Source organism: Thermobia domestica, chromosome 15 (assembly GCF_964235325.1).
Source record: "Thermobia domestica chromosome 15, izTheDome1.hap1.1, whole genome shotgun sequence".
In the NCBI taxonomy this organism is placed as follows: domain Eukaryota; kingdom Metazoa; phylum Arthropoda; class Insecta; order Zygentoma; family Lepismatidae; genus Thermobia; species Thermobia domestica.
Window position 1 is genome coordinate 16,220,516 of NC_137468.1, and position 14,309 is coordinate 16,234,824.

The window sequence follows — 14,309 nt, forward strand, 5'->3', positions numbered from 1 at the left end:
CTCCTAGGACAGCAAACGGATACCGCCACCGCTAGGACTAAATTTGGTCTTAAATCGCATTAAAATTTCTACCAATTAATTTAGCGAACAGTGCTGCATTTACTGTAGAAGCTCGGCGTGCCTACGCACTTTTGCTCTCGGCGCCCCCAATAACTACATATTTCTCCGCCCCTTGCAGTGACGACGCCAGAGGGGGGGCAAGGGGGGCGAGCGCCCCCCTAGTAGCTACTTCTGCCCCCCTGACTGCCACCTAGACTGCCCCCCCGACTCCTACAATCCTTAAACATTCTACATGTAATATTTTATCAGTATCATAACCAATCTCGATGTCTAATTGTAGTCTACTTTCCATGCATTTACTATGTGGCAGATTAGTTCTCAAGCTTTCTTCTTTGAGTGTCTGGGTATGCACGCATATTTCTGTTTTCTAATTTAGCGCCTTCTGAGGTAAATTTTAGTTATACTTCTTTCTTATGATTTTTAATTAATGTACCTAGCGAACAATAGTAGATTTGGTCAACTTGTTTTCTTCTCATTGGATCAACTTCGATTGAAAACAAAAGGAAGGTAAAACCAGTTACGTAACTTGTTTGTATTTGTCCAGGTTTGAAGTTTTCAGTTTCATATTTTGTTTTATTTAAAACTTCTTTTTTCTGAAACATTATTCTCGGCTTCCAATATTCAGAGGATGTGCTTATAACAGCTTAGTTTGCAACTACCAGGGCTTAATTTTTTGAAGGAGATAAAAATAGTTGTTTTTTCCCTTCCTGCAAGTGATAATAATAAAATTATGGAATGAAATTGATTCCCAATAAAATGTATTGTCAGAGTGCTGATCTTTAATTGGTTTATATAGTGCTCCCTTACTTACTTTGTTTCAAAGTACTGACGTGACGTCTACCATATTGACTAGGAACTGTTGAAAAATTCGTAGCCCAACCCAGAAGGAGTGCACGTGGAATGGTGAAGTTTTACTTCTTCTACACTTTCCCCAAAGAGTCAATATACTATCTCATACAGTGCTCCAGTTTTTGCAGAAAAGTTTAAAAATCTGTAGATTTCCTCGCACCACTGTTCGTAGCACTATCCCTATCAGATCTAAGATGCCGTCCTTTCAAGTGTTATTTAAGTTTGGGAAATAAGTACACGTAATAGTTAGACGGAGCTAAATCTGCGGAATAAGAATGATTATCTAGACATTGCAATCCTAGATTATGCAATGTCAGTTGTGTTCGCAGGGCTTGATGGACAGGTGTATTCTCCTGAAGGAACAGAATTCCTTTCTTTTCATTTTCGGCGGCGTTGAGCTTTGAATTTTTCTTTCAGTTTTGTAAGTAATGTAGAGATTCTGGAGTAAATATCTGACCGTTGCGGAGGTAGTCTATGAGTACGACTCCATACTTATCCCAGAAGAATATTGCAAACAGTTTCTCAACCTACTTCTGTGTCTTGAACTTCTTGAGGCGATGGAGAAATGAGTGTTATTACTCCATTGACTGTTGTTTCGTTTCAGGATCGTAGTGGCACAACCACATTTCGTCCATGGTTACTATTCGTAAGCGAAATTGATCAGCATTACAGTCAAATTGGAAGAAGACTTCTCTTAATGCCGTCACTCTTTTATTCTCTTGACAGATTTTTTGGGAACCCATTATGCCGAGAACTTGCGCATACAGAAACCATTCTGAATTATGCTACCGACGAGTTCCAAAAACTCTGACACAAGGTTTGCTAAGAAGGTAAAAACTGAGAAAGCGGGGTGCAGCCAGATCTCAGACTATAATAAGTATATCGTGAGTTTACTAGACACTTTATAACTAATAGCTTAAATTATTTTTGTCACTTAAAAACTAAAGTAGCCTAGATCCTCCGGCCTCGGGCTATATCCACCACTGGCTGAAATGCTGCAATTTTCAAGAATGTCACAAATTGCATTCATGATTGTGAGAAGAGTCATTGATTTTAATCATCCTGGATAAATAATAATTTGTTGAGAAATCGCCACGTCTATACTAAATCACTTACTTCTTCACCACTGTATATAACATAGGAGAGTCCCGTGGTCTTTCACTGATTTCCTAATTAACTTACTTCGGTGACTTTCCTTGGTGGAACAAAAATGTTATAACAGTTAGGATCTGGATGTTCGTGAAATTTTGCTGTTTGGGCACACATAATCACTTCAAAGGCCTGAGAAACAATAAGTATTTCGTTATTAATATGAAAGTTTGTATTTGTACATACAGAGATATGTTTTTCTAAACTACGGTTTCATTTTTCTACCTAGTACCTACACCCCTTCTGGATTGGACTACGACATTTTGAGCAGCTCCTCGTAAATTCTCTCTCTCTCTCTCTCTCTCTCTCTCTCTCTCTCTCTCTCTATATATATATATATATATATATATATATATATATATATATATAAAGAGAGAGAGACGTAGCATATAGTGCTAGACGAATGTGTTACTTGTAGCATACCGGTACGCGAAAGTAATTCAATTTATGTTTAGGCTTCAAAAGTTTCATTGAAAAATATTTCATGTGCAGACGTTACTTATTTGTTAGTTACAAATTTTACTTGAAATAAGTTTAGTTTATAATCATATTCGGTCTAATATGAGAACAGCAACGAAATACACAATGTAATGTAAAATAAATCAAACGTAATAAATATGTCATTTTTGGTATGGCAAATAGCCGCCCCCCTGAATATATATCTGCCCCTCCTTTGCCCCCCTAAGAACTTAAAGCTGACGTCGTCACTGGCCCCTTGATCCCTAACTTACAAATAAAACTTAATTCGAATATGCTTAATTAGTGAATTTATTGCAGTTAAATACCACTCACTAGATGCTACAGTTACAACTACGTAACAAAAAATAAATGGGAAATATGTTCTGAATTTTTTTCAGATTTCTTACGCTATCATTAAATATATTAGAATAGTAAAAGAGGATTGCTCATGAAATAGTATATTTGCTCTCGATTTTTAACTTTTTCATACGAAAAAAATTAAAATTTTAAACTTTGCGCTCTTCAAATATGTTGCCCTCTAGGCACGGGCCTAGTTGGACTAATGGGAAATGCGGCACTGAAAACTTACCCTACGACTCTAATATCGGTTGATTTCGATATTTTTTTGTCGCTATGTAACCACCCTGGATGCTAATGGGAGCTTAATTGGACTTGAATTGAAAGTAGAACTGTTTACCTAAGCGACCACGAAACTATGGATTCGATACTAATATCGATCCTTTTCTAGCATTTTTAATATGTATCCCGACAGTATTCTTTTCCAGATTGTAAGAAATATGGTTAAAATTGCTCTAGACATATCAGAATTATGTCGAAACACACACATACATCCACTTTCATATATATAAATACAGAGTGAGCGAGCGAGAAAGTGAGAGAGAGCGACCAAAGGCTTCACCACTTCCACATTGCAAAAGCATATCTCAGGTATTGAATTGAAAATCTATGTAAAGACCTTCTGCTGTGGCATGTTTCATAAGGACAATTCCAGTCTGCTCACGTGACCTTTGGGGTTCATGAATTTCTTACGAGCGTTCCGACTTTGGATTCTCTGTTTATACCCTCTTTTTATGCCTCGGATAATTTTTCAAGCATATCAATGACATGCTGTAATACGAATGTTGAGAAGTAACCTCTATATGACAAATACCTGCAAATAAATACACTACATAATTTATTTATTGCGATGTTATTATTTTCTTAATTTGTATTTAACATTCACATATATCATAGAATACCAACGTACTGTGAACACCTGTTATATTTTAAACATAATAATCACTATGTTCTGCAATGATTATATGTTATATATATACAACTGACGTATTTTAATGTAATTATTTTATATAATTTTTCATGTATTGCGGAAAATAGAATTCCATAAAAAAAAGCATTGCCCCACATGGGAATCGAACCCTCAACCTTACGATTTGAAATCCAACGGCGTACCACTGAGCTAACACAAGCGCTTTTCGAAAAATAGTTCTAGCGGTATATAGCGGTATTTACGATAATAATTACATTCATATCCACTGCAAATGCTGTTTTTGTTCTACTTTAACTTTTATTTTAGTACTCAGGAGAGAATAATGTTCTATATCTTAACTTTCACCATTCTTTTACATATGGAAAGATTCGTTTACGTATCTAAATGTTCCATTAAGTATGGAGAGCAAAATGACAAACAAGCATGTGCTGACATAATACGAAGTTTCGAAATATTGTATGATTAAGTATTTCAATCAATGTTGCTTTTTACATATAATTGGTAACAAGTCTTATTATATTTAAAAGAAGAAAAACACATCTGCAAGATTTTTCCCGATTACAAAGGTTGGCTTCGAGGTTCGAACCTGGTTTACTTTTTCCCGAAGATACCCGAAGTTGGACTTAGAAAATTTTTGCCTCGAAACAGCAATAAAGAATGCGCTCAACCTTTTTGAGACAAGGTGTACCATTACAGTTGAAAGTAATGGCAATTTTTTTTTACGCATCCTATACCTAGTAATTTTTTTTTTATTCAATTTCGGTTTAGTTACACAATTTATTTACTCTCTTTACTTCGAATTAAATATAATGAACCCAAAGGTTTCGTTAGTAACCATATTCCCACTGTATAATATATTTATTTATATTTTGATTAAGTGTAAATCCCATTTACGGATATATAACTTGAATAGTTACAAGGTTTACCATTCTGACGTCATACCGAAACATAGTTCCGTTATTGGATATAAATTTCCTTAATTTCAGACCAATGTAGAATTTAGCCAGGTACCTAATCTTTCCCTCACCCCCTCTCACTAGTCCATAGTCACTTTCAGTTCCGGTTATATCTGGATTTGCCAAATTTCTATTTGCTTTGTAATTTCCGCGGCTAAAGTTTTCGTTCTGATTGGAGGAATTCTCCTACCTCTGGCTTTTTCGGCGCAATGTTATAAGAACAATCGAAGACACCTGGCAAGGAGCAGCTTGTAAATTTTTGTGCTACATATTTTTCGGGAAGAATTCCAATTTCCAAGGACAACTAAGGTAACATATAATGTAATTCAATAGTTAAAGATTTACAACGAAATAGGAGCCCGAAAAATCCGCAAATTTTGGTAAAGAAGCTGCAATTCAGTGAAATAACAAATTCCAGTTCTGTTTACTAGGAAGCCATGTTTGCTGCCTATCGAGAATAGACAACAGTGAAAGAGTGACTTTATTTTTTTTATTTCAAACTCAAGTAGGGATTAGGGAAATTACGACCTGTTTGGTGCATGTTGTTCGTGTATTAAGTAAATGTGACTTTCTATTATTTATTCAGTAATCGCATGTACGTAGGTTTGATGGTTGTAAAGTGAATAATAATAATGGCAGCTTAAGTTAGCTTAAAAGGGCTCCTATCCCCTTTTCCAAATTGAACCAGTTCTAGCGGGGGAATGGGTTAGTTATTGTTCGTTTTAGGGCCTTTTCCCCTTTCAGGGGAAGGGTCCCTCCATAAACCTCGTTAAGGTTCCCCCAGGGCATCAATTTTTGGCAATCATTATGTAAACAATTGGTCAGGTCAATTAGACCTAGTGTTTACCTTTCTCATTTTACCCCCTTTAAATTAAATAGAGCCGACTATGTATATATCGACGAGGGAGTAATGTATTTTAAATTTAATGTGTTAGGTTATTTTCGTCAACATGCATGTAACTAAATGGTGCATGTTTAGTTTAGTTAGTTGTCTTTATGTATAGTACTAACAGTGGTGTATGTAGTTAGTAGTTTGTGTGAGTGTGTGAATTTTCGATTTGGACAGTGTATAAATATGCTTTAATTTAGTACCATTTTTCTAACATAAATAAACCAGAGTAAATATTAAATTTCTGATTAATGAGTACAAGTATACATTTCAGTACACGGTAAATTATGCCTCCACTACAGCGCCATAGCGTCAGTTTTCGGTAGTCAATTGTTTGTTGACAGTACGACATCGCATGACTTAGTGATTTAGATTGTTTGATTTTGGACAGTTATTCTCAAATTACTTCCCGTGGACATGGTTTTCGGTTCGGATGAGTATACCTTCGTATAAGATAGCATGAGATCTTACTGTACTGAAAATTTCAGCTTGCTAGGTCCAGTAGTTAATGAATAATCCGCTGAAATAAAGAACACCTATTTTCTTAATAGAAGTAAAGCCCATATGCTGTTACTGTTTGTTTAAAAATGTAGTATTAAATTCTTTTTTCCCGTGGCTGTCGAAAATTCCATTGTTGCTTCAGTTTTATCAACAAATCAGAAATAGATTAATCATTGACAATTTAACTTTCCGTAAATACATGTATGATTTTTTTTTAAACCTGCAAGGTAAATACAATTTGGGTGCTTCGAAATAAAGAGTACGTGGTTCGATGAATGTGATCGTGTGGTGGTTTGAGCGTGATAGATTGTGATAGTTATATATATATATATATATTTATTACTGCGTAATGTAGATATGTGTATGGCCTGCGTGTAAAATGTACGAAATAGGGTGTTTATAAAATATTACTTCGTGCGAAAATTAGTAGATAATGAATGAATGTAATGATATGTTAATAATATGATATATAATATGAACGAGATGACGACCCCTATATTTAAATGGATAGGCCTAGTGAATTTTATATAGTGAAAATATGAACATGTTTACGAAGAAAGAAAGAAAAAAAAAATCTCTCGCGTTTTGACTTCCACACCAGTGCATTCATCCAACCGAGTTTGCTACTTGAAGGTAAATTATAGTTGGGAATTGTGTGTTACTTTGCATTTATGTACCTCATAAGAACAGCCCCAGATCTTAAGCCTTTCAATAGATAGAGTAGTATCATGTGGGAATTACTTCTAAAGGATGACAGAAATGATAATTAAGAAAATCAACTGCTATATCCTGTGATCATCGAAAAGTACAGGTTTCGGTCATTTGTACCTTTAGCATTCATAGCCTCTCCGAGATTTTTTTTTTGTTGCTTACCTTATTTATTTATTGTGCAGTGTTCATATAACTCAGTTCGGACTATCCGATTAAATTAACTGCTACTAAATATCGCGTACCCGGATGTCGACCCCTAGTCCCCTTAAGTATTTTCGTTTCTTTTCTTAGTTTAATTAGATGAGGGAAATTAACGACATCCCAGACTGTGGCGTGTCTGCGCAGGGTAGCTATCGGTGATGTTTTGGTTATTGAAATCACCGATCCAAAATTCAGTTTATTTAATTTTTTTAATTTTGGCAAATCACTAATTAGGGATATCTTAGCTATTACTCTAATTTCATTACTATTCTGGAATCTTCTAGTTTCCAAGTGGTCGGATGATTTTTTTTTTCCTTTGAAATCCTAAATTAACGCCTTCTCTAACCTTCCGGACGATTTTCGGGACCCTGTTGGTTTGGGCCGGATACGGTTACTAGATAATAATTTTACAAGCAATAACTTGTGAAGTTATTATTTACAAGACACAGACTTGCTCCTTGGCAGCAGGGCGCTCCTTGAGTCTACGTATTTGAGTAGACCACCCTTTTGGCATTTTAATAATATTTTGGCTAAGGATTTGTTGAGAGTGAAATTCGACTTCTGTCTTTGTAGCGTTAGTTATTTCTTACTTAAGTCTTTGGCGCCTCTATTCTTCGTCTTCTTTCTTTTCTATCTCTCTCTCTGTCTTCATTACTTAGAGATTTCTTTTTTTTTCAAATTTTTCAACCTTGCCCCCCCCCCGGTTTCTGAAACTCATAAAACATACAATATTCATTTCACTTATTTCGATCGTATGTACTAACTGAGACATCGAAGGATGCAATTCGTGGAGGTATTGCAGCACAACTCAGGACCATTTTCGCGATATTCAATCCACCACGGGAGAAATTGACGGGAAGGTACACTATGCTTTCAGATTCCTAGAAACCTTCGTTATTCATTGATCATACAACTTATATCAATTGATTACTGATTTCTGGTTTTTATTTCTATTGATTGGTCATATAGTGTGTATGTATTAATAGTTTGGGCCCACTAGTTTCGAATAACATTGATTTTTTTTTATATACATATATATATGTACTTACATAGTTTTAAGAGTTACGTGCCTGCTCTATTTGTTGCATTTTCCACCTCTTACATCAACTCATTAAATAACACCAGCTATTTTTTTTTTGTATATATACGCGGATCTTTAGTAAATTGAAAATGATTATTGATTATCGGGTTTATTCATATGAAATACAATGTTGCAACCTTATGAAGGAAAAAAGGTGAATTTTGATAGGGTTTTTGTTTTGTCTTTGAGCCAAATAAATATAAATATTTATAAAATATGAATACTTGTCGAATATGAACGGTTATGTAGAATTTAAACGTCGACGAAATATTAAAGTGAAATTTATTGTATGGATTAATATGAATATATATATATATATATATGCGAGTATGTATGTAATGGGCTCGATATTTACCCTGGTCTTGTTAGGTTGCCATAGATTTTTGACACCCGGTATTAACCAACTATTTGTGATATATAGTATTACCGCGTAAATTGTCATAAATTACTTTTTGTTGAGTTGTTATTAATTTCTGTAACTATTAAAGTGGAATATAATGTTAAATACTGCATGTGAATAAAACAAGTAGCGGGTCGTAAGATAAATAAGAATAACCCTAATCCTTACCCAAATTTACTTTGCGAGTGAAATTAACAACCTACGAAACAGTGCGCCCCTCCAACGAATCTTTCCATCAGTAAACCATGAAACAAATCCTTCCCCTACGATCGGAAACCAAACTATTCAGTATCTAGAATTTTTGACTACAAGATCTATACTAGGAAAAAATTAGTGACCTTAAATTCAACGAACTGAAATCTGTTTAATAAGTTAATGTGAATACCGGAATATGGAAATATGTTCCCAATATCTGTGACTGGATTTGATAAGTTTTCCTTAATATTGACTAACTTTGAAATTTTAGATAAAGTGCGTCGAGTGACGAAATGAGAAATATAGATATACATCTATGTGATATGAAGCAATTAGTTGTCTATAGTTAAAACAAAAACAATTGAATACTCTCATGGACACAAACCACAGTGCGTAAAGAGAGTTGGAAAAAGAAGCTATTATCGACGTGAGAACAAAGACTCATAAAACTGTCGATATGTCTCCTATTGAGACAAAGACTCAATAAAATATTACTAAAGTGTTTTTTTTTTTTTGAATGATTAACCAATTATGTTTTCTCTTTTGCCTGCAACGATATGTATTCATTGCATTGAATTTTAAATATATCTTGACCCTTGAAGTTTTTTTTTCTTCTTTTTTCTTGTTTCGTCTTTGGTTTAATTCTTTTTCATGTAATTCAACTTTTAATATATATATATAAAAGGGAAATGTGTTATTTGATCTTGTTGCAAGTAGCGAATTTCTGTGCATGTTTATGAAACATTCTTTTCATGTATTAAATTTTTTCTGTTATGTCAAACTAAATCTTCTTCTATTGAAATGTAATAAATGTCTATAGCAATGTAGTTAGGTTAGTTTAATTTAACTAAATACAACCCGAAGTATACATTGTCCTGTATGAATGTGTGTGTGAGTGAAATGTAGGTTTGGTATTAAGTGCACCAATTATCTTGTCATACATATGTGACTTATTATAATTATTGGTAGTTATCAATTGAACTCATTGAATGTTAATACTAACTTAAGTTGGCTCTATGAAGGAAGTAAAAAGGACTGAAGTAGCCTGAACGAATGATCATCATGAGAGAACTGTGAAAGTCAAAATCTTAGACACATATGTGATACTCTGATTTTTTTTTTTGTGGTCGTTTCTAACATGCCATCAACTTCGTCGTTCATTTTTCAAATATTGGATATTAGTCTAAACTTTCTGGAAATATTGAATAAACGGTAAAATTAAACTTTCTCATCTATCTCCGAGCTAGATTGGGATAATTCGGTAGTTGGGGTCAAATGGATCTAGATCGGGGATGTATGGGTTAACATGTGTCTATCTTTGATCACCCTAATACCAGACATTCACCCAATAGCTATTGGAAATGATCCCAATTCGATAATTATTCACTTTCCCTTTACCATATTCCTCAAAATATTTAGTAACAGCTTCCCCTTTATCACCTTCTTACTTTACATCTTTCCTCTTCTATCTTCTTTTTCTTTTCTTCATCTTCTTCTCCTCCTTCTAATTTCTTTTTAATAAAACTGAAAGGGGGGTCGTGACTGGGAATTCTATATGTAATAAACACGGTCATGTATTTATTTATTTTATTTTATTTTCTTTAGAAGTCCGATAAAAAGTTTTCTCGTTTCGATCGAACCTAGTATGTTTCGAAATTAAGAAATGGAAATTATATTCCAATATAATTAGGCATAAGCTGATAGCTTCATGAACATCCCTACCAGGGGTGAAGGGTTCCCACTCACGACTTATTCTGTGCATCACTTTTGTTGCAGATTTTTTTTTTTTTTCAATCAGTTTTAGATTGACGAGCGGTGACAGGATTCGTTGTTATGGCAACAGTGGTTTCTATGACAACGGCCCCTTTTTCCAGTTTTATGTACGTCAAAGCTCTCTGGACTCCAAGCATGACTTGAAACTTACACTTGGCAAAGCCATACGCACAGAGGATTTCTAGTTACAACTAATTACAACCAAACAAAGTGTCCTATGTAAAGAAAGTTGTGTAGTACGAAGTTACTTTTATATTTAAGTTTACTAGTCTTATTCACCTTAGCTTGCTTTACTGAATATTATATATGGACAGTCATAAACTCTTCTATTAAAAGAGTTTTCATTGCATAAAGTTCAGTTATTATACCCTACTGATGTTTCTTCTACGACGCGGTGCCTCTAATATTGACAAGTCACTAATGAAAAAATTTGTATTCTATGTGAATGTAGACACAGGATTAACTAAACTAGTTTTATTGTTTTAAAAAAGTATTTCTCAATCACCAATAATAATTGCATAAACAATATTAGAAGTATTCTATTGATTACAGGGGATCTGGTTCTACAAAATTACAAAATTCTACAAAATTTAAAAAAAAAAGTTCAATTATTTTAAAATTATGTGTTGTTTAATGGAATTTTTGGGATTCTAAAAACAAAGGGGTCATTAACCTCATTTGTATTCTCGTGAGTACGCCTATGAAATAATCACTCTGACCAATACCTGTATCGTCGCTGTTTCCTCTTCACAGGGCAGGGGGAAAGAGACGAAAAGGTGAGGCTAGAGTTTGTAGTAACACTGCTCCCAACTCCTATTGGCACAACACTGGTGGAGCTGTTCCCAAGAGCACCCTCATCGTACCCTGTAATAATAATAATAATAATAATAATAATAATAATAATAATAATAATAATAATAATAATGAAATGAAAATGAAATCTTTGAGTTTTACGTCCCACGGTTATGCCGGTTAGGCTAAAGGAGACGGTGATGATGAGTAATGAATGAAATGGTGGAATGAAGAAAGTGGGAGGAAACGGGAGAACCCCGAGAAAACCCACGCACACGGTGTTTGTCCACCACAAAGTTCACTTGGCGGGGGCTGGGATAATAATAATAATAATAATAATAATAATAATAATAATAATAATAATAATAATAATAATAATAATAATAATTAGCTTCTTGTAAGCAATAATAATTTATAAAATATCAGAGCCAGTAACATATGTGAAGTTTCGAACAAATACTTGAGGAATGTGGCAGGGACGGCACTACCCACCCAATGAATGGCCTTGCCAGGGGTGTAGCCAGAAGGTTTATGTAGGGGGGGACGTCGTTTTTGAGGGGGGGCCAGCTACAAAGCCAAAAGAAATTATGTTGCAGCTAGTGTTTTTGAGGTCTGAAAAAAACGGCAAATTTTTGTTTCCTTCCGGGAAACTAAAAAACACTGGTTTCTAGCTTATTATTATTATTATTATTATTATTATTATTATTATTATTATTATTATTATTAGTAGTAGTAGTAGTAGTAGTAGTAGTAGTAGTAGTAGTAGTAGTAGTAGTAGTAGTAGTAGTAGTAGTAGTAGTAGTAGTAGTAGTTGTTGTTGTTGTTGTTGTTGTTGTTGTTGTAATACATGTAGTAGTAGTATTTGCTTTTTGTCCATAAATTATATTCCAGGTAGTTTTTAATATGTTTAACCAATAATTACTGTCCCGGACCAAACGTTATACCTTTGTGCATAACTATTTTAGTTTAAGCCCTTGCACACAGAACCTATCTACATAAGGCTGATTTTCTTTGAAATTTCACTTATTTTCTTTAAGATTTCCTGACTAAAATAATTTATTATTTGTGACTAAAACGAAACATAATTATTTTATTAACACCCATGTCTCATTTCCTGTTCTAGGAGCCGTCCACATATTACGTAACGCTATTTTTGACCAAGTTTTACCCCCTCCCTCCTGCTTGTCATAACGCAAGGCCGAACCCCTCCCCTTTGTTACGTAACACTTTTTGATCTTTGTTTTTTCATTATTTTGATTATTTTAGGGGTTATTACAATAAAAAAACTATTTTTAATGGTAGAACTTTTTATTACAAAATGCTTATATTATTGTGAATATATTTGTAGCGTTTTTCGCCAACAAATCAAAGTATTAGAAAATGGTAGACTCGTAATAATCTTTTATCCCCATAAGGTTGTTTAATTAACCAATCCTAATTCTTCAAAACTACTGTCGTTTCCCCAAGGAGATCGCATCCATCATTTTAGGAAGTACTGCGAAGATGCAGTTTAAACAGGATTTAAAGAAATAACATCGACCTCTTCTTCCGAGATCAAGGATGCTTCGTGCATTTGAGGTTCGCCAGTGTTAACGATGCAGAGTTCTGTTTCTCGTCGAGCACAGATTCGAAGTGGCTGCACACATGAAGAAACAGGGGCACCTCGTTTGTAAACAAGCTTTTGAGCATCTTCTTTGGACTTTGGACTTCAGTTTACCACTTTACAAATTCTTTTTTTCCTAAATCAGTGCGAGAATGCGAATAAACTCGGTTTCTTCAGAAATATTCAAATCCAAAAATAATAATAAAAAAGTAGTACGACATTAATATCCGACGAATTAGGTTTTTAATATCTTTAGGTCTGCAAATCGTGCATTGTTCCGTCGCGGAAAATATTTCATAAAAAAAAAAAAAAAAAAAAAAATCTGTTTCACATGCGAAACTTCTTCGAAGAAAAGAGTGAGTAATGATTCGAATCATTAGTTTTAAATAACATTCTCAGAAAGAGCGATACAAGTGAGAACGCGAAGGAATTTTAAAACGGTGGTTACGATCACTAACAACTAAGTACAGAAAATCGTGTGACGTAAATGCAATGCTGCGATAGCCGTAAAACGGAGTTTTATTGTATTGTAATATACACAGGGTTCTTCACCAGTCATGCTGGTGTCTAATGCGTCTTCGAATCCCTTCTGTATGATTTAATTTATATAGGCTATAGTTCGCAACTTTCCGAAATAATGGAAATATTTATCTATCTATATATCTATATATACACAATGAACGGTAACTACGTGGACGAACTTGGACGGGTGATAGTACATCTTAAAAAACGGAAAAAAGTCCTAGAGAACATGGGGGAAATTCCGTTCCGTTTAGGAATGACAGAGTGTTGAAAGCGTGGGAACATGAGCTTCAAAGGCCAACAGCTTAAAAACAATACATCGTGGAGAGTGCAGTTAAAAACGTCACTTAGAAAGTCATACCTACTCTATTGAAAAATGCATATTTGAAAACGCAGCTACGTGTGCGCACGGGATTAACAACGTGTGACACTTCTTTCCTTTACAGCATGTCCGGGAATCCCTCCGTTCCTTTGGGGAATCCCGTGCGCACTCATAGCTGCGTTTCCAAACATGCATCTTTCAACAGACTTTCTAAGTGACGTTTTTAACCGCACTCTCTATGATGTATTGTTTTTAAGCTGTTGGCCTCTAAAGTTCATGTTCTCACGCTTTCGACACTCTGTCACTGCTAAACGGTACGGAATTTGTCCCATGTTCACTACGCCTTTTTTATTTTATTTTTATTATTATTATTATTATTTTGTTGCTTCTTGTTAGATGTACTATCACCCGCCCAAATTTGTCCACGTAGTTACCGTTCACCCGATATATATATATATATATATATATATATATATATATATATATATATATATATATATATATATATATATATATATACTGTATATAATGAAATGACTGAGCCACCCGACTGATTTC

General features: G+C 34.3%; 1 protein-coding gene across 1 annotated transcript in view; it reads right to left on the reverse strand.

Moving 5' to 3' along the window:
- The window catches only part of LOC145672094 (retinal homeobox protein Rx1-like), an 80,467-nt gene that overhangs the window by 25,281 nt on the left and 40,877 nt on the right, over positions 1 to 14,309 (reverse strand). Inside the window, exon 2 of the mRNA XM_081741356.1 lies at positions 11,238 to 11,376. Within this exon, the coding sequence (XP_081597482.1) occupies positions 11,238 to 11,376 (139 nt within the window). The remainder of the gene's footprint in view (positions 1 to 11,237; positions 11,377 to 14,309) is intronic.